General features: G+C 35.9%; 1 protein-coding gene across 7 annotated transcripts in view; it reads left to right on the top strand.

The window, feature by feature from the left end:
- The window catches only part of COL24A1 (collagen type XXIV alpha 1 chain), a 412,001-nt gene that overhangs the window by 294,041 nt on the left and 96,736 nt on the right, over positions 1 to 21,224 (top strand). For all 7 annotated transcript variants that reach the window (XM_019837359.3, XM_045036125.1, XM_019837358.3 and 4 more), the window contains 2 exons: positions 16,404 to 16,457; positions 18,334 to 18,441. In XM_019837359.3, the coding sequence (XP_019692918.2) occupies positions 16,404 to 16,457; positions 18,334 to 18,441 (162 nt within the window). The remainder of the gene's footprint in view (positions 1 to 16,403; positions 16,458 to 18,333; positions 18,442 to 21,224) is intronic.

Raw genomic sequence — 21,224 nt, 5'->3', positions numbered from 1 at the left:
AATAGCATACAGAAACTTTATACTTTTACTTCTTCTCCCCTCTTCACATTTCAGGTCATTAATGTTACAATTGACATCTTTTTATATTATGTATACAGTAACAAATTATTTTAGTTATTTTAGTTTAATATGTTTGTTTTTGAACTTTTTAACTAGAGTTATAAGTGATTTATGCACCATCATTACAATATTAGAGAATCTGGCTTTGAATATGTATATATATTTATATCTGTTGGTGAATTTTACACATTCATGTTTTTATGACATTAATTATATTTTTTTTATTTGAGTTTGAAAAGTGCCCTTTAGTATTTCTTGTAAGACAGTCTTGGTGATGAACTCATAAGCTTTTGTTTTGTGGGGACAGTCCTTATCACATCTTCATTTCTGAAAGACAGCTTTGCTGGGTATAGTATTCTTGTTGACTTTTTTTTTCCTTTCAGTATTTTGAAGCAAATTTTTGACTTTCGACTGGCCTGCAGTTTCTGCTGAGAGATGTACTTATAGTCATATGGAGGCTCTCTTTTGTGACAAGTCAATTTTCTCTTGCTGCTCCCCAAATTCTCTTTGTCTTTGACTTTTTATAATTTAATTATGATGTGTCAAAAAGTAATTCTTTTTAGATGCAACTTATTTCGGATCCTTTAGGTCTCAAGAACCTGGATATCCATTTCTCTCCCCACATTTGGGACATTTTCAGCCATTATATCTTCAAATAGACTTTCTGGTCCTTTTTCTTCTCCTTCTGGTCTCATCACAATGCACGCACGTATTATTTTACTTGATGCTATCTCATAAGTACCATAGACTTTCTTCACTTTGTTCTTTTGTTTGTTTTGCTTTTTTCATTTTACTCCTCTGGGTGACTTCAAATAACTTATTGAGTTCACTGCTACTGCTTGGTTCAGTCTACTGCTGAAGCTCTCTATTGAATTCTTTAGTTCAGTCATTGTATTGTTCATCTCTAGGATTTTTATTTTATTTATTTTTATGGTTTCTATTTCTTTGTTGAATTTCTCATTTTGTTCATGCATTGTTTTTCTAATTTTACTTGTCTGTTTGTGTGTTCTTATAGTTCACTGTACTTCTTTAGGAGGATTACTCTGAATTATTTGTCATAAAGTCCATGGAATTCCATTACTTTCATATCAGTTATTGAAGTTTTCTTAGTTTCCTTTGGTGTTGTCATGTTTACTTGATTCTTTATGATCCTTGTATCCTTGCACTGGTATTGGCGCATTTGAGTAAGTAGTCTCTCTTCTAGACATTAGAGGTTCATTTTGGCAGGGAAAGTCCTTCACCAGTCTGCTTTGCTTGGGATACTGGACTGGTTAACTGGTAGAATTTGTGGTAGGTACAGCTTGCCACTGGGGTCTCCAGTTGTGCAAGGTCCCTACCCACGTTCTGAAGTTGGGGGAGGGTTGTCACTGGCTGTTCTCTGCAGCTAAGTGAGCCTGCTGTCTTGAACTTCATGTTCAAGTGAGGCCAGTGAATAGGCACCCTAGTTGGGTAGGGATGCTGGTAGGGTGAGATCTTAGGCTGTATTGCCTGGCAAGGCAATGCCTCTGATTGGACTCTGTATTTAGGCAAGGTCTCATCTTGTGCATCCTAACTGGATAGTGCTACTGGCTGCACTCCATTTTCATGAGACAACAAGCAGGGTTTCACAGTGGGACAGACCCACAGGCTATGTCCCAATTTTGTGCAGAGTTGCAGACTGCGCTTCATGATTACCTAGGCCACTGGCTGTGCCTCTGTGTTGCTTAAGGTCACTTGCCTGGCTTTCTGGTCAAGTGGGGCCTCCAGCTATATCTCAGTGTTGGTTGAGGCTGGAGACTATATGCTTCATGGGTGGCATTACTATTGAGCTCTTTTGTTGGGTGGGGTTGATTGAAGTCTATGCTTTGTGATTGGGCAGGGCTACTTGCTGGGCTTCTTGTCTATCCACAGTTGCAAGTTGTGCTTAGTAACTGGACAGGGCCATTAACTAGATTTTGCTGCTGGGTAGAGCTGTTGGCTGGACTTTACAGCTGGGCAGTACTTTAAGCTGAGTTCCAAGACTGTCTGGGGCCACTGTTCAGATTCTCTGGTCATGCCCAACATTTTGACGGGGCTGCTGGTTTGGCTGTCTGTCTGAGTAGGTCTATAGTATGGATTCCACAAATGCCCAAATTCTATGACCAGGCAATCCTGGTTGAGTGAGATGGGAGTATATGCTTAGCTGTTGGGCAAGGTTTCAGGTTTGCTTCCCTGACTACTCAGGGACATATAATGGGCTCCACAGCAAGTATGACCCTTTGGCTGGGGACCCAAATAATGCAGAACACTTCAGCCAAGATCTCTGACCAGACATAGCCACCAACTCAGCTCTGCAGATGTGCAGAATCACTGACTGGGATCTCTGCTCAGGTGCTACTGCAATCAAGAATGCAGTCCACCAAGATCTGGTGCAGGATGCTGTAATCCTTGCCTCTCTTCTCTGTCTCTATCTGATCCTTAGTAGTCAAGTCTGCATTCTTTCCCAATGATCCCCATGAGGTGAAACTTTATTGGGCTACCTTGGAAGCATTCTACAATACTGGGGGAGCTAAATGTGCATTTTGGATTTTTCTTTTTCTCACTGGAGAAACTATAAGCCAAGGGAGCCACTTGATGCAATACTCTGCTGGTCTGAGGAAAGGACAATGCAATCAAAGTGAAATCTTTACTCTTACCTTTCTGCTTGGTCCTTCTGTATCCCTGTGATCTAGGAGAGTGCCTCAGCCTCACCCCCAGGTTCTAGGATTTTCACAATGGTGGGTCTTTTATATGGATACTAGCTACTTGGTCTTCTTCTGAGGATGGCTGAATTCAGGAATGACTTATGTGACTATCCTGATGATGTCACCTCAGCTATGGAAATTCTGTCATAAAGCATTTGAAGGGGAACATTTTGTGTTATCTCAAACTTAGTTTGATTGACTATTTCTGATTTTTATTCATCGAGCTGACATTATTCCGGTAGAGGAATGTCCTAACTCTAGAATGCCATAAGAAGTCCTTTGCAGGCATAATTTAAACTATCAGGATCTGATATAAAATTGTAGTATTACTTCAAGGGAAATTCTAAATGTATTGGACAGATTCTCTCACCACAGAGCCAATAGAAGATGTAAATAAATAATGAGAACAGCTTTTTTCTTGCTTAAATCCTTAATTTATGATATTTGTTACATCTTCTAGATAAGGCCTCTCTGGACATTTTGTCTTTTTACTTTACTGTCTCCTCGTCTTTATCTCACATGTTTAAACATGTGTTCTCCTCCCAAGATTATTCTCTCTTTACTTTTCTAAGTATTCTTGCCTTTGAAGACATTCTCATATCTTGGGAGTCATTACTTATGACCCTACCATAAAATGATTTCTCTTTTTGCCATACCCTAGGGGTCTTATTTAGCCTTTTAAAGATATTTCCTGCCCCTAGTAATCTCAATTACATCTCCAAGAACTAAGAAGAAGCCCTATCTGGAAGAATACAACAAATACCATAAATTAAGCACAAACTGGCTACCTTGCCATTCATATCATTTACCCATAATTATAATTCCTTTAGTATCTATTAAAATAATGCTATCTCACCTCTTCTCCAAAATAATAGATAATTATACCAATGTATTTCAAAGTGACATTTGAAGTCTGAGGATGAATCAGAAATGTCTCCTGTTTTTTAGCAATTGGCAAGTTGAGTCTTTTTTCCCTCTGGTTTTACATAAGTGGTAGAGTGTCCATTTCTATTCCATCCTGCTCTCTCAGTCCTGGAAAACTATGATAGGTGCTTCACTGCAGCAAATATAAAGCACTGGGGAATCACCCCCCAATATTATCTTCAAACTATTGGTCCAGGCACTGAACAACAGAATTTCACTTACATTTTCTCCCAGAATCCTTCCAATAATCCAGTAGTGCTTTATTTTCCCCACTTTACAACTGAAAAATATAGACTCAGAGAAAGAGAAGTATAATTGCAGATGGCAGAGCTGACTCTAGCTCCTTTATTGTCTGACTTCTATGCCTCTAAGCCACACTACTCCATGAGGTGACCAGCCTTGGGCTTATGTTTTGCCTTTTTTGGGGTTTATTGACATTTTCATCTTTTGTAGAGGACTCATCAGGGCTGGACTCACAGAGAAACCATGTAACAAATGCTGAAAACGTGTAATTTTCTTTCTGAGAATTCTTACGAAATTATTTTTATATAAGAAAGTCATTAACAATTAATAATACTTTAGCATGGATTTTTTTAATCACCTAGCTTACTTCCCCAGCAGAATCCTAAATGTTGGTGGGAAGAACACAGAACTAAATAAAAGGTCTAGCCATGCCATGGGATAACAGACAGGAACCCCAGATGGGGATGATGCAGCCTGACAGCTGGTGATGGGCAGAACAGAGATGAAAAAAGAGGCTCAAAACAAGACATAGAAAAATGATAAACACAGATTTCATCTGCTTCATAATTTTTCCCAGGAATAATCTTGCCTTGTACACATCTTTGGTGCCTTTTTTAGTAACAACACATGTGTGTTTCTTTTTTATTCTTTTTGTTGTTCTCTTTGGAATTTTAAATGTCTTTCAGCTCATAAACCCAATAAAAATACCATGGCACATTTTTTTCAAAAGAATTTTATGATCCAAGGAAATATTGCTTAATCAGACAGCCTGATGTTGGATTTATTTTTCACTTTAAAAACATTCTTCCTTAGGCAATGTCACAAAGATGCTACCTATTCTTTAAAAATAAACAAGACAGTGAGAAAAAAAGAAATACAATTTATTTTTCAAGAAAAGAAATGTTCTTCTCTCTAGAAGACTGGAAAGTGAGAACTAGGTTGAAAAATAAAGCAGGGGAAGCATCAGTAACAAATTCCTAAATCTAAGATTTAGACTACTTTGAGCATAATTTTTAAATGTCTATTTTATGCTTGAATTCTATGCTAAAGTATTCGGTTGCCCGAATGCATAACTCTGTATGGGAGAAGAATTTGGAAGTATCTGAGAAGAAACATCTGCCTGAGTTATGGTCTGTCATCCATTTCTTTAAAAATCTATCACTGTACTATCTAACATCTAAACAGATGTGAAGCTATGCAAGTTAAAAGTTGAATATGTAAAAATGAAATTGTCTTATTTTATCTGTTAGGACAAAACTTGGTTGGATTTATTGAAGTGTGATTTTTTTCCCACCTATATAGATAGAGTGGTATGATAATTAGGAATAGGGGAATATCTTGAGAAAAGATGAAGCAAAATAAAGCTAAGAAGCTTTTTTAATAGGATCTTACAAAGCAAAGTCAGAAAGATGAAAGGACTTATCATTAGTTAAAAAAGAATAATAAGGTATACATGAATCTTATTTCTGAGATAATTTCCTTGGAAACCCTAAAAAATAATAAGTTTGGAAATTTGAGGTCAGTGGCATTAAGGAGTAAAGGACTTATTTAAATCTTTATCTTCTGAATGATTTTTATGACTCTGGTCTTAGGCTTGTTTGTTCTGAACTGTTGTGTCATAAAGCAACACAGAAATAGAAAGACCTCTGCACTGACCATTATGCAAGAATTGCTCTACCACTGTCCCTACTACCACTAAAGAGCTGTACATTGTTGGGTGAGTCCTTCTTTGGTTTCTCAGTTTACACATTATACATGATAAAGGGGTTGGAGCTGGGCAGAGCCTCCCAAGATGACTGTGTCAGGGAGGGATGCTGAATGGGCAAGAGTGTTTCTTCTATTACTATGTGAGTCAGAAAAAAATCTTTGTATGTATATCTAACATGAGATTCTGTATAGGCTTTCTTTGGAAGAAAAGGTTCTATAGCTTTAAAAAAAAAAAGCATTAACTTAGATGCTCCAAAATTTTATTAGCTTCATAGATTGTGACTCTATAAAATGTATTTGTCCATTCATTTATTCAAGGAAAGTTTTGAGTACCTTCTATGAGTCAAGAACTCTGCTAAGCAATGGGAATACCAAGGGGGAACAAGATTAGCAAGATTCCTGATCTCAGATTTTATGATATTGTGAACACTGACAATAGACTAGATCATTGCAGATAGCAATAAATGCAATGATGAAACAAATAGGGTGATGAAAAATAATAGCTGGTTAAGAGAATAGAAGCCTATTTCCAATAGGGCATTGAGGGAAGGATTCTCTGGACAGGGGAGGATTCAGATGAGACCTGAAGAATGAAAAAGAACCAGTCATGCCAAGAACTTTGAGAGATCACTCAAGGCAGATGGAATAGTAAGGGCCAATATCTGGAAGTGGGAATGGTCTAGATGTATTTGGAAAACTAAAGGGAAGCTAATTATAGCTATAGCATAGAGAATAGTGAAAAGTGTTTTGAGATGAGCTTGAAGAAATAAATAGGAAGCAGATCATGAAGGATTATTTAAATCATGGTACAAAGTTTGGTTTTTTATTCAAAGTGTAGTAAAAAGGCATTGAAAGGTTTCAGACAGAAGAGGAACATAACCTGTGATAGGAATCACTCTATAACTCCCAAACTTTGTTTACTATATCCAACATTATTGGCTGTCTCAATGAATAAAATAAATCCCAGGGGACAAAAATAGAACAAGATAATTTGAATTACAGGAACATGTTATGTGCTAAGAAAAGTCACAGGGAAAAAAATAATGGTCTTTCCAACAAATGGTGCTAAAACAAGTAGATACCTGCATGCAAAAGAATAAAGTGGGACCCTTATCCTACACACAAAAATTAACTCAAAATGGATCACAGACCAAAATTTAAGAGCTAAAACTATAAATGTCTTAGAAGAAAACATATCAGCAAATCTTCATGACCTTGATTTATGAAAAGTTTTCTTAGATAACACCAAAAGTATAAGTGACAAAAGAAAAAATAAACTGGACTTCATTAAAATTAAAAGTTTTGTGCTGGCTGGCTCAGTTGGTTGAGCATTCAATTCTCGATCTCAGCTCAGCTCTTGATCTCAAGGTTGTAAGTTCAGGCCCCATGTTGGGCTCCACATACTGGATGTAAACCCTACCTACAAAAAAAAAAAAGGAAAGAAAAAAGGAGGGATGGAGGAGAGGAAGGAAGGAAGGAAGGAAGGAAGGAAGGAAGGAAGGAAGGAAGGAAAGAGAGGGAAAGAAAGAAAGAAAGAAAGAAAGAAAGAAAGAAAGAAAGAAAGAAAGAAAAGAAAAGAGAAAGAAAATAATTTTGTGCTTCAAAAAACGCCATTAGGGCAGTGAAAAGACACCCATGAAAAGGGAGAAAATATTTGCAAATCGTATATGATAAAGGACTGTATCCAAAATATGCAAAGAACCCTTCCAACTCAGTAGTAAAAAGATAAGCCAATTGAAAAATTGAGTGAAACATTTAAACAGATGTTTCTCCAAAGAAGATATATAATTAGCCAATAAGCAATTGAAAAGATGATCAACATTATTAGCCATTAGGAAAATTCAAATAAAACCACAACGAGATGCCACTCCACTTGACTAGGATGGTTTTAACAAAAAAAATTAAAAATAAAAAAAAACAGAAAATATCAAATGTTGCTGAAGATGTAAATATACATGGCTGATGGGATATAAAATGGTGCAGCCACTTTGTAAATCAATTTGGCATTTTCTCAAAATGATAAACACGGAGTTGCTATATGATCCACCAATTCTATTCCTAGGTATATACCCAATAGAATTGAAAGCAGAGTTCAAAAAAAATTTGAATTTTGTACCTGACTATTTATAGAAGCATTTTAATGATAGCCAAAATAACATAAATGATCATTCAACTGATGATTTGTAAATGTATATTAATAAATGTAGTATATCTATGCAATGGATTATTACTTGGCAATGAAAAGAAATGATGTACTCATACATGCTACAACACTGATGGACCTTGAAAACATTATGCTTAGGGGTGCCTGGGTAGCTCAGTCTGTTAGGTGTCAGACTTGATTTCAGCTGAGGTCACGATCTCACAGTTCATGAAATTAAGCCCTACATCGGGGTCCATGCTAACAGTATGGAGCCTGCTTGGGATTCTCTCTCTTCCTCTCTCTCTGCCCCTCCCCTGCTTATACTTGTCCTCTCTCAAAATAAATAAACATTTAAAGAGAAAAGAAAAGAGAACATTATGCTAAGTGAAAGCAGCCAGTCAAAAAAGACCACATGATATATGACATGTCCCAAATAAGGCATATCTAGACAGACAGAAAGTAGATTAGCAATTGCCTATGGCTACTAGGGATGGTGGTTGGGAGGAAATGGGAAGTGACTGCTTGTGGATACAGGGTTTCTTTTGGGGGCAATGAAAATGTTCTAAAATTGATTGTGGTGATGGTCGCACAACTCATTGAATTGTATACTTTAAACAAGTTCATATATGGTATATGACTTGTATCTCAAAGTTGTTTAAAAAATAGATGTGATGTGGGGTGCCTGGGTGGCTCAGTCGGTTAAGTGTCTGACTTTGGCTCAGATCCTGATCTCGTGGTTCGTGAGTTCAAGTCCCACCTATGGGCTGTGTGCTGACAGCTCAGAGCCTGGATCCTGCTTCAGATTCTGTGTCTCCTTCTCTCTCTGCCCCTCTTCCTGCTCATGCTCTCTCTCTCTTCTTCAAAACTAAATAAACATTAAAAAAATTTTTTAAATAGATGTGATGTGTTACTTTCAAGACAATGCAGCTACTCTCACATATTTAAAGTAATAGGCTGGAATCTCAACTCCTTCTATTTAATGAGTAGGCTCAGCATAAAGCCAACTATTCTCTGTCAGCATATAAAAGCATTCTTATGTTAGGAATTATTGAAGAAGTTTACTAAAACATGCTCATTTAGAAAATGTTGCTATTTTTCCAGTCTGCTGCAAGCCTCTAAGTACACAAATGAGTTGCGGTAGGGTTGCCTTTTAAAAGCAAATATTTTGCAGCAAGATATTTCTTATGCATTTTTAGAACAAGCACTAAAATAAACCAGCCTAATATCAGCGGAAGTTCCAACCCCATCCCACATCCCCCCCAATCCACGTCCTCCCCTCTACCCCACAAAAAGAAGAAGCAACCTGTCTTTGAAGAGAAAAAAGATGTGGACAAAAGAACCAGGAGAAATCTTTCCGATTATAATGACAAAAGAAAATGCAATAGCAATCCCCTTTTTCACATATAATGTGTTCTTCAAATGTACAAAGGTTTACTGTGCAAAATGTTCCTAGTAGATGCATATGTTACATTTCTTAGAAACAAAAAGGTAGTATAAAAATGTCTCACTACTCTTCACCTTTTGTTCATAAACTTTGGCTTTACTACAAACTTTAGTACATGTTTTTTAAGATGTTATTTCTTTACAAATGAATACCAAGTAGCTTAGGTTACTGTCTGATTAAGGCTAAATATTTTCAATTTGGGGCATGCATTCTATCATTCATTTGTTCATTAAATATTTATTAATCATCAGTTATATGCCAGGCACAGTTCTGGGTACTAATGTTAAAGCAATAAACAAAACAGACAAGGTCCCTGCTGTCCTGGAACTTAACACTGCGGTGTGGGAAGGAAACGTGAACAAGAATGATAATTTCTGAGAGTGGTAAGTGCTGTGAGGAAAAGAAAACATGGTAATGAGATAAAGAGTGACTAGGTAATAGACCACTTTAAATTGGGGTGGTCACAGAAGGACTACCTAGGGTTACATTGAACCAGATGTCTAAGGATAAGAGGCAGCCAGTCATGTGAATATCTAAGTAAAAGCTTTCTAGGTAGAGGGGACATTTAAATGCAAATGCTCTAAGGCAGAAAGGGCATTTATTAGATGCACTATTAGAAAGGGGCCAGATGGGGTGGGCGTGGGGGGGGAGGGAATGGCCAAGTAATTGCAATGTAGTGAGTAACTTGAAAGCATAACATCAGAGAAATAAAAGGAGACAGATCATATAGAGGATTACAGACCATAATAAGAGATTTGGAGATGATTCTGATTTCAATGTGCAGCCATTTGGAAGGTTTTAAACAGGTCAAGGGGTTTGAATTGTTAATTTCACTAAATGCTAATTTAGTGATCATTTGGGGAATTTTGAAGAAATAGACTATGAGGGTAAAAGTGGACTTAGAAGGCCGTGGCAGTAGTGTAGATGAAAAATAGTATGGTTGGGAATGTAAGGGGACAATAGAGATAGGGGATAGTGATCCCATTTAAGACATATTTTGGAGATACAGCGGACTGTAATCACTCATTGTTTGGTTGTTGAGAAAGAGGGAAAAAATAATGAAGAATAAATCCTGGTTTTTAGCTGGAGCAACTGAACTGGTGATCATATCATTAAATATATTACAGACCTACAAATTGGTATTTACATATGTGGATATATGTGATTTCATTATTTTTGGTTTATTTGGTTTTCCTCACAAGCTCTAACTTACTGATTAGTGAGGAAGGGTTGGAGGCTTGGGGGCAAAAGAAAATTTTAAACCCAACTCAGTTAAAGCTTAAACAATTTGTTCCTGTAAATTAGTAGTCTCTGTAGGTAATGCTCAGACTCTTACAATGTTGCTTCTCAAATTTATCAGCTCTTGACCTCTCTCTTTTGCTCCTTTCCATCAGAGAGTCTGAGTGTCTGGTGATGGTAAGGATGAGGAGGCTTTGGATCTAGGTGCAGGTGTTTAAGATAGGGACATGGTAATGTCCCTTGTCAGTTTGCTTACTGCCTACCCTGCTGGCCTCTGATGACGATGTCTGCAGCTAGTAATTTTCATTTCCTTTCTGGGAGAGGTTCCCTCTAATCAGCTTCCACTAATCTGCAGATCCCTCTCAGGTCTTCTGGATTCTCATCCAGCTCTAGCCCAGGAAGTCTGCTCATCAGCCATTATGACAGAGCCATGTCTTTCTAGAGTAATGACCACTCCCCCACCACACACATACACAAGCTCCCCAGGTATTTCTAAGTTGCCATCTACATCATATAGGAATCAAGGAGTAGGTTAGGAAAATTTAACAAATGTTCCTCATTTTGATTTTCCTGAGCATCCAAAGTGATATGGCCATAAACCAAGTGCTATCTAGAGAAAGGTACCTTTCCTACATCCTGAAGAGGTAGTGGGGAACAAGAGTCTCAGTTTGCCAAAACTCAGAAAGAGGAAAATCTAAACATCTAGGTCTCTCCCTATCTTTTTGTGCTCCTGCATTCTCCTGGAGCCAAAAGAAAAACAACAACAACAACCTGGCTTTCTCTCTATTTCTCCTATGTCATATTCTCATCCTTTTATCACCTAGTAAAAAGCATTAGAGTTCTATTGCAGTAGATGGAAAGTGTGTCTTCTCTGTAATATAGGACAGTTCTGTATGCTGGGTGCTCCAAGGTCAACTTGTGAATTATTGAAGTTGGAAACAAAGAAAACAGAAAAATTTTCTTAATACATATAACCCTTGGCCCCCTCAAGCTATGAATAGGGTAAAGTCCATATATTCAAAAAGGCAAAATTGAAAAGCAATTTTGATAATTTTCAAAATACTGCCACATTATAGCAGAGTTGGAGAAGACAAGGAAGAGACAAGATTTAGGGATTTGAGGGGATAATTCAAGGGTTCAGTTTGGGGCACATAAAGTTTGAAATCCCTATTAGAAATTCAAAAAGATGTCAGTAGGTAGGATAACCAGAAGGTCAATGATACAGTCAGGACAGGTGACATAATTTTAGGAATCATTAGAATATAAGGAGGTGTTATATAAGGAAGCCGAAAATTCAGGAAGCATGCTGCCATATAAACAAAACCTTAAAGTTTTTCAAGAATGAAAAAAGGTTGAGATAAAATGAGCCACTGGATTATTGGATTTAGCTATATGAAGGTTACATGGTGACCTGAAAGGAAAGCAATTTCAGAGCTGTGGTAAGAACAAAAGCCCAAATGAAGAGGGAATGAGAAGTAAGAAAATAGTGGCAATGAGCATAAACAGGTCTTTCAAAAAGTTCTGCTGTGATGGGGAAGTAAAGATTGAACTAGAAAAGTACATGAGACATTGAATGAGTGAATAGAAAGGAAGGGAGGGAGGGACAGGAGGTCAAGGAAGGGTTTTGTTTTTGTTTTTTAATGAGTGCTATCTAGCTTATTTGATTGCTGTCGGAAATGATGTAGTCAAGAGGAAAAAAATGATAGTGCAGGTGTTAAGAGAAGGCCATGAAGGGAACATGGGCTTTAGATACAAGTGAGGCACTGGCTTCAGACAAGCAACAGGGAAACTTCTTCCTTTGTAAGAGAAGGGAAGCGGAATATGTGTGTGCATAAGGAGGTATGCCGGTAGATCGGGTGTGGGAAAGAGGAGGTGGCTCTTGTTTGATTGCTACTCTGTCTCAGTGCAGTATAAGGCAAGGTCATGCACTTGACACTGAGGCGAAAATGGAAGTTTGAAGAATGTGTAAGTCCTCTTGCAGACTAATGACAAATTTCTCAATTATACACGTTTGTGAGAGGCTTATCACTTTTATTTTTACATTCTCCACAAGTTTTTGTTGGTATTTAAATATATAAACACTTACAGCGATGTCTAAACTGCATGGTGGTTGGCAGATAACATTGCCATGCAGTAGTGTTGGACGACACCTGAATAGTTGAATTCATTGCACCTCATTGCGAGGTGCTGATATAATAAAGGTGTCAGTGAATTCCCTCTTGTGCAAGTATTGCAACAAAGGCCTAACATTTTTTAAAATTATACATTTAAGTCACATATTTACAAATTAAAGAATTAAAAATATGATCTCAATAAATGAAACAGAAAGCATTTAGTAAAATATAATATCCACGTTGACTATCATACTTAATGGTGAAACTTCAAAGAATGAGCAAAGATCACCACTATTCACCATTTCTATTCAACATTTACTCAGAAACCCAGCCAGTACAGTACAAGAGAAATAATCTACAGGCAAATTATTAGAATTAAGGAGATTTTAGCAAGATGCTAAATATAAGAATATACAAAAATAGATTCCATTCTTCTTCACCAGCCACAAGCAGTTTAGAAAACCTTAAATAATATTTACTGGGGGCGTGTGGGTGGCTCAGTAGGTTGAGCATCCGATTCTTAATTTCAGCTCATGTCATGATCTCACAGTTCATGGGATTGAGCCCTGTATCGGGCTTTGCACTGACAGCACGGAGCCTGTTTGGGATTCTCTCTCTCCCTTTCTCTCTGCCCCTCCCCTGCTTGCTCTCTCCCTCTCTCTCAATAAATAAATAAACAACAAAAAAAAACTATTTATAATAAAATCATCAACAAAATTAAACAACTAGAAATAAATCTAACAAAAGATTTGCAGATTTTTGTCAAAAAATTATGTTTATTAACAAAGACCTAAATAAATGGAGAGATATTTTATGTTCATGGATAGGAGGACTCGATGTCAAAAAAATTATCAATTCTCCCCTAAATTAGTCTATAAATTCAATACAATTTTAGTCAAAATCCCTATAAGACTTTTTTTATAGGACCTGATTAATGAAAAGTGATTTTAAAATTCATGTGAAAGAACAAAGGACCAGTATCAAAACAATTTTCAAGAACAAGTTACAAGGGTTGGGGCAGAGTGGTGTGTGGAAGGGAGAACTTACCCTACCTGATACTGTAACTTATGATTGAAGCTAGAGTAATTTAATCAGTGTCATGTTCATTCAAAGACAAAGAGACCAATGGAAATAGAAGGTAACCTTGAATCAGAGCTTAGTATATTTTGAAACATGAAGTTTGATACATTGATCACAGATTGCAAATCATTAAGGAAAGGATGAAATATTCAATAAATGGTACTGGCCCAATTGGTTATCCAAATGGAAAACAAAATAAAATAAAACAACTCCTCCAAACCAGTGCACACACGCACGCAAAAGAATGAAATTCCAATTAAAGGCCTAATTGTGAAAATCAAAATGTTAAGCATGAGAACATTTACAAGAACATTTTATGACCTCATGGAGGGAGGGGAAGCAGTCAGGATCTCCTGAACACTGAAAAGAAGTAAGACAAGAAGAAAATACTGATGAATATGACTCTGTTAAAATCACAAACTTATGTTAATCAGAAGTTATATTAAACAAAGTGAAAAAATATGCTGCAGGCTGAGAAGAGATCTGTGTTATATAGAATGAGCAAAATACAGGTATCAGGAATATATGTAAAAACTTTTATGGATAACCCAGTAAGTCCAGCTCAGGGGAATATTGAGCAGAATCACATATAGATGTGAAATAACGGTGTGAATAGATAACCATTCCTCCTAAATAATCAGAAATATGCAAATTGAAAACAAATAAAATATCATTTACCACAATGAAATGGACATATTTTAAGTCTGATAGTACCAAGCTTTACAGAAGATTTGAAGTAATTGGACTCTGAAACATTGCTATGGGAATGGAAATTGACAAAACTACTTTGGAGAATAATTTTACATTCTCTTGTATACCTAAAGATGTACATATTCTACAACCCAGCAGTTTAACTTCTGGGACTATTCCATAAAAACAAAAACAAAACAAAACAACCACCTTTAACATGGCACATAGATGAGTTCACAAGCATTATCTGTAACAGGACAAAAAAAAAAAAAAAACACCAAAAATTCATCAGTAAGAAAGTGGTTAAATTAGCTGTGGTTTGATAAGAAAATAGAATCCCGTAGGATGAAAAACAGAAAGTGAGTAGATTAAAGACACTGATTAATTTCAAAAGCAAAATGTGTGTTAAAAAAGTTTCCAAAGAATGCATTAAGTATGCTTATTTAAAGTTTGAAAAGATGCAACATTACCACATACTGCTTGGAGATACATACAAATGGAGTAACGGTATAAAGAAATGCTTGGGAATGCTAAATTGAGGGCAATGGTTGCACCTGAGTGAGGGGAGAGGGTAATGTGTTTGGAAAGGTATGTGTGCATATGGGACTTCAATTACATATGTATCTTCTCTTTCTTACGGTGGGTGGTGGGTGCATGGGTATTTATTGTACCTTCTAATATCTTTTTATATACATTCAAATGTTATATAATACACTTGAAAAAGGCAGCAGACGTTAGTGAGAACTAACAGCTAAATTCTTCAGTTTAAAGTCCGGTTCTTTTTAGCTTTACATGCACTATCTCATTTAATCTTAATAACTCTTTGAAATGGTATTGTTGTACTTCTTTTATAGAACAGGAAACTGAGGCCTTTAGAAGTTAAACAATCGACCTATGGTCATATTGCTGTGAGGTGACAGAGCCAGACTATGAAACTAGCAGTCTGACTTTTAAAAGCTCACACCATTACCCTCTAATGAAAGTTAATCTGCCTCTTTTTAAAAGTCCATATTAACCGCAAAGAAATCTCAGGTTAGTGCAACTATCATTTTCACCTCTGGATGCAGCTAGAACTACAGCAATAGAACTTAACCATTTTGGCTTCTAAATTCAGTGACTTTCTGAGGCTAGAAGAGCATTTACTGAGGAGCATAGGGCATGAGTCACTTCCTTAGGTATCTGTTTATTCGTTCAACAAATATTTATCAAGAGCCTCCATAGCACAGTGGTAAACCACAATTTATTTCTTGTCTACATCATTTTTGCAGTTTGCCAAGCTTTGGGACACAAATTTGAGGTTTCCGTTTTCATTTCCAAACTAATGCAAGGAGTGCTGTGATTAATTGTTGGCCGTTTCAGAACTTGCACCCTGGCTTACTGTGGATCTCATTTAAGCCTAATTATTGTTGACCTGCAAATTCACATGACATCTAAAATATTTTAGCCAATTTTACAAAAAAAAAAAGTATGTATTGAAAACTTTCAGTCTACTTTGTCTGAATAAAATACAGATTAAAATGAAAATACTGTTTTAAAGTTGAATATGACTACTTCTTTTTTCTCCGTCTATTTCCCTCTCTCCTTTTTTCCACAGACCAAAGAAAACCTCCTTAATCTACTACTCCAATAAGATCTTGAGATTCTTCTTCACCATGTTTTATATATATATTTTATAATCCTATACATTCAACAAGATGTTGAACCCACAGTAGTAGCTCATAGAACTGCTAAAATTAAAATGGATGCATTGGGTTTAGTTTAATTACAGTCTCACTAATTAAAACAGTGATGAAACCAAATAATTTTCTTCCTATAATAAAGAACAGTTTAATTTTGTCTATCTTGACCAGTTTGTATATGTAAGTTTTACTCATTAGTAACAGACCGCTAAATCATCATGACCTATTTTTAGATAATTATGCAAACACAATATTGTTGAAAAGTAACCCTCATTTTTACATAATGTTCAATTCAGTGATTATGTGATGTAAGTATTTAAATATGCCATCTAGTCCTTTCTTTAACAATTTATTTTCTTTTTTATATTGGACATTCAGGGATCTGAAGGAATTGTGGGAATTCCAGGGCAAAGAGGTCGCCCAGGCAAAAAGGTAATTTTTTTTTTTACATCTTTTTAAGGCCTCCTTTCTTCTGATGTGCTCCGAGCTCCATAGAATGCTATGATATTTATGGGGCGCCTGGGTGGCGCAGTCGGTTAAGCGTCTGACTTCAGCCAGGTCACGATCTCGCGGTCCGTGAGTTCGAGCCCCGCGTCAGGCTCTGGGCTGATGGCTGGGAGCCTGGAGCCTGTTTCCGATTCTGTGTCTCCCTCTCTCTCTGGCCCTCCCCCGTTCATGCTCTGTCTCTCTCTGTCCCAAAAATAAATAAACGTTGAAAAAAAAAATTAAAAAAAAAAAAAAGAATGCTGTGATCTTTTTATTTGCATGAGATATATGGTAATAAAGAAATATAAATTTGGTTTTAAAAGGCACATTTATATAAATTAATATTTAACTCTACTTAGGAGTATTTATCGCCTTGATTATTTGAAGGCAACTGTCTCACTCTGTAGTTTCTGTGAAGATATTTGCCTTTTCTTCTCCTGTTTGCCAAAAATTCTTCAGTAGACTTTGGGCAGGAAAAGAGAGAAAAGGAAAATACTACACCATTTGTGTATTAGTAACAACTTTAGTAAAATGTTTAGGGGAAAAGATTATGATTGAGATTGTTTCTGGGTTTATTAGTACTATGTTTATCTAAATTGAAAAGGTTAATTATTTTATCTTTCCCATATATTGACTTAGAAACACACATCCAGAATATGGTTTATATGTTTCTTTTATATCTTACTAAAATGAAAATGTATAAAATTCTGGAACATTATAATGAAAAATTCATCTCTGTATGGGGCCAATAATTTGTTCAAGTATGATTTTCTTATTCAAATACAACAGTTCTGAATATATGACTATAATTAGCTTCAAATCACACCATATCTAGTTCCCAAAGTCTAATTTTATCATTTCTACTAACATACACCCAGCCTATCTTTGTCATAATGTAGAGACAGGATTAGTTAGAATAAGAAGTAAGGAAAAATGAATGAGGTGAATTTTAGTAGCCATTCTTACGCATGAAAATAACCCCAATACTGAAGTCTCTTTTCATCATATTTGATGTTATATCTAAAATCAACATTAGAAGTGGGACAGTATAATTATTTACAGTAGCCTGCATCCCTGGGAATTATTATGAATACCAAAAACTTCCTTCCTGACTATGATCACAGTCTAGTTTTTCTTTTTATCGACTTTATTGTCTACAGCAGAACAGATTGGTTCCCACTTTCAGAAAATGAATTATAGCACTTAAAGTTGTTTAAAAGCAGCCATATTTTGGTGGTAGAGAATGATCAGTCAGCTTGATGGAAAACAGAAGATAATTAGTTTTCAGAAGGATGTTAAATGATATAAATATGTTATGGATTTTTAAAGGCAGACTCCAAGCCATTGAATATACAGAAACATACACTGGAAACTGTATACATTAAATAGATCTTTGTGGGATTGAAATTGTGTAGAGGAGCAGGTTTCTTATACAGTCTATGTTTTCTCATGATAACAGGAAATACATGCATGCATGCATACATACATACATACCTAACAAATTCAAAATAAAAAAAAATTGGTTATTGGTAATTCAACATGAACACCAGATCTCCCCTGCTTGTTTGGCCAAAATTCTTTTTTTTAATGTTCTTTCTCCTAAGTTACTTTCAGTTATATCTTTCAGATAACCTAGGTGGTGATGGTATGTTATTATTGTCAGTGGCAGTCTCTACCACCAGCTAGGTAAACCCAAGTTACTATTTACGGAATTTTGCTTACAGACTATCCTCCGGTGCCATTCAGGTATATGATATAGTTAATTCATCTAGGTAGAAATTTGTTTTTTCCCACTTTTCTCTCTTGCTAACGACATCCACAGGGTGAAAAAGGACAAATTGGGCCCACCGGAGAAATTGGAAGCAGAGGTGCTCCCGGACAAATTGGGGGAAGTGGTCCTAAGGGTGCCAGAGGAACAAGAGGTGCTGTGGTTAGTATTTGATTTATTTCCAGACCTGAGTTCACTGTGGATGGAAAAGAAACGTCTCCATGTCCTTAAAGTTTCATCCCTTGATTAATTTTACAGAGAAAGCAATAGTTCCATTGAAAATAATCTACCTCCATGAGCTGTGGAGAATTGTAAGCATTCCACAGTACTTAAATGGCTTAGTGGTTTCTGGACATGAAAAAGGGAAAGGGGAAACAACTCAAAATGGAAATAAAATATGAAATGAAGTTTTAAAAACTCAGATTATAACTCTTAACCTAAGTGGGAAAGTTTATATGCCTTGCACTTAAAATAAGAATTTAATATCTGTATGAAACTATGCTGTCAGGATTGGCATATTGCTTTTGAAAATTAGATTTGCTTAAAAATGATTTTTCTTTATAAGCTTGGACTCTACATGCTCATGGAGATTTTTTTTTTAAACCGGCTCTGATCAATATCTGTGACATCTAATCATATTTAATCTTTTGCATGAACTTTATATAGTGTTGGAAACAAGGGTAGCATAAATACTTATGAACCTGTAATAGCAAAATTTTATTGCTAATATATTTGGACCTGTTTAGAAAGTCACAGCATGAGAGATGCATGAATTATTAAACTTAGTGTTTTCAGGGGCGCCTGGGTGGCGCAGTCGGTTAAGCGTCCGACTTCAGCCAGGTCACGATCTCGCGGTCCGTGAGTTCGAGCCCCGCGTCGGGCTCTGTGCTGATGGCTCAGAGCCTGGAGCCTGTTTCCGATTCTGTGTCTCCCTCTCTCTCTGCCCCTCGCCCATTCATGCTCTGTCTCTCTCTGTCCCAAAAATAAATAAACATTGAAAAAAAAATTAAAAAAAAAAAAAACTTAGTGTTTTCACTATTTCATAAGCTTATCTACAAAATGCATGTGTATTTCCTAGTCTCCGTTAAATGTCACAAATGCTAGACTTTTCACCAAAGCCTTCTTGAGAGCATTGTATAATTCATCAGTTGTCTGAGGAAAGTTTATCTCAGGCTCATTTGACATATTCATCTCACCACTTCAGGTCTTTCTTCCTTTGATTTAAATTACTAATATTTTCCTGATTTGGGCTTGTATGTTACAAAACTTTATTTAATATGATTAATTTTTAACAAACATGGAAACTAATCCAGAGTATTGCCTTCAAAGTAGGTTCCTACTTTGGATTTTGTCTAAAGAGAATATTCACTTTAAAAATATTGACACATGTTCTCCAACTGCCTCCCCAAAAGGTTTCATCCAATATACACTCCCACCACCAATACTTCATGTTAACCCTTTTGATGTCTGACAATCATAAATGAGAACATGTGTCTCATTTTCTTTCTGTTTATATCTCCCCGATTACAATTAAGTGATTTTTTTTTTCTGGAAATTGCCTTTACATATTCACTTTACATGATTTACATTAGGTTGCTGTCTTTTTCTTATTAAACTGTAATAACTCTTTATGTATTTTAGATTATATATATATACATATATATATGATGTTTATTTAGTTTTGAGAGAGAGAGAGAGAGACAGAGCATGATGGGGGAGGGGCAGACAAAGAGGGAGACACAGAATCCCAAGCAGGCTCCGGGCTCCACGCTGTCAGCACAGAGCCCAATGCAGGGCTTGAACTCACAAGTCGTGAGATCATGACCTGAGCCCAAGTCAGACACTTAACCGACTGAGCCACCCAGGCGTCCCTTAGATAATATATTTTTGTTAAATTTGTTAAAAAATGTATTACAAATACAATTTCTCTTTCATTTAACATTTAGTGTTGTTTGTTTGATATCTTTTTGCTGGAGATTTTAAATATTATATACTCAAATTTGTCACTCCTTTACTTTACAGGTTTTATTTCTTCATTAGAAATGCCTTCCCTACCTAAAGTATATAAAAATACTCTTTCATATCCTTCTTCTAATTCTTTTATAGCTTTATTTTTATTCCTAACTCATATGAAGTTTATTATTTTGCTGTGAAATAAGTTGTAAAGAACTTGATTTTCTTTTTTCCAAGTAGATTTTCAGTTGTTTCAAAATCATTTAATAAATAGTCACTCTGTATCCCACTAAACTAAACTCTCAAATATTTATTGACCTGTTTTCATTGTCTCTGTTTTCTTCTGTCAATCTGTTAGCCTATTTTGGGGTTCAATACCACACTATTTAATTGTTATATTATTACAGTACTTTTGAGAAGAGCAAGTATTCCATAATTCATTTTTCTGAAAAGTTCAGCTCTTACTATAATTCTCTCTTCCATGTGAACTTTAAAATCAGCCCTTCATGTTCCTTTATTCCATGTTATTTCCTTTATTCTGTTCTTACCTCTATCCTGTTAGATTTACTGTTGGTTTCTTATGGACTTTATGATTTATGATGCAATCTTTTTTCCATTATATCTTTTTATTGGTGCTGTATAAGAAATCTACTTACTTTTATGTTTTAACTTTATATCCACTTAAATGATGGGTGGTTCTCATGGGTTCTTTGGGTAAATAATCATATTTAGAGCTTCTGGTTAATCTGATATTTGGTTAGGCATGAACCTATTCTGTGCCTTAATTTTCTCATCTCCTATTTAGTTTCAAACTTAAATAGGAGAATTGGTGTGGAAATTTTTGGTAGTATGAAAGGTAAGACGTTTTTAGGATTATTATTTTTGCTCTTTTCAGTTGTCTGAGTCACATTTTCAGTACTTTAGAGGCATTTATGAATAACCCTTAAATTATGTAGTATCCTCATCTGCAAGATATTGATAATAAGAGCAAT

This window comes from Felis catus, chromosome C1, assembly GCF_018350175.1.
Source record: "Felis catus isolate Fca126 chromosome C1, F.catus_Fca126_mat1.0, whole genome shotgun sequence".
NCBI lineage: Eukaryota > Metazoa > Chordata > Mammalia > Carnivora > Felidae > Felis > Felis catus.
The sequence above is the reverse complement of the archived record's forward strand: the minus strand, read 5'-3'. Positions and strand labels throughout refer to the sequence as shown.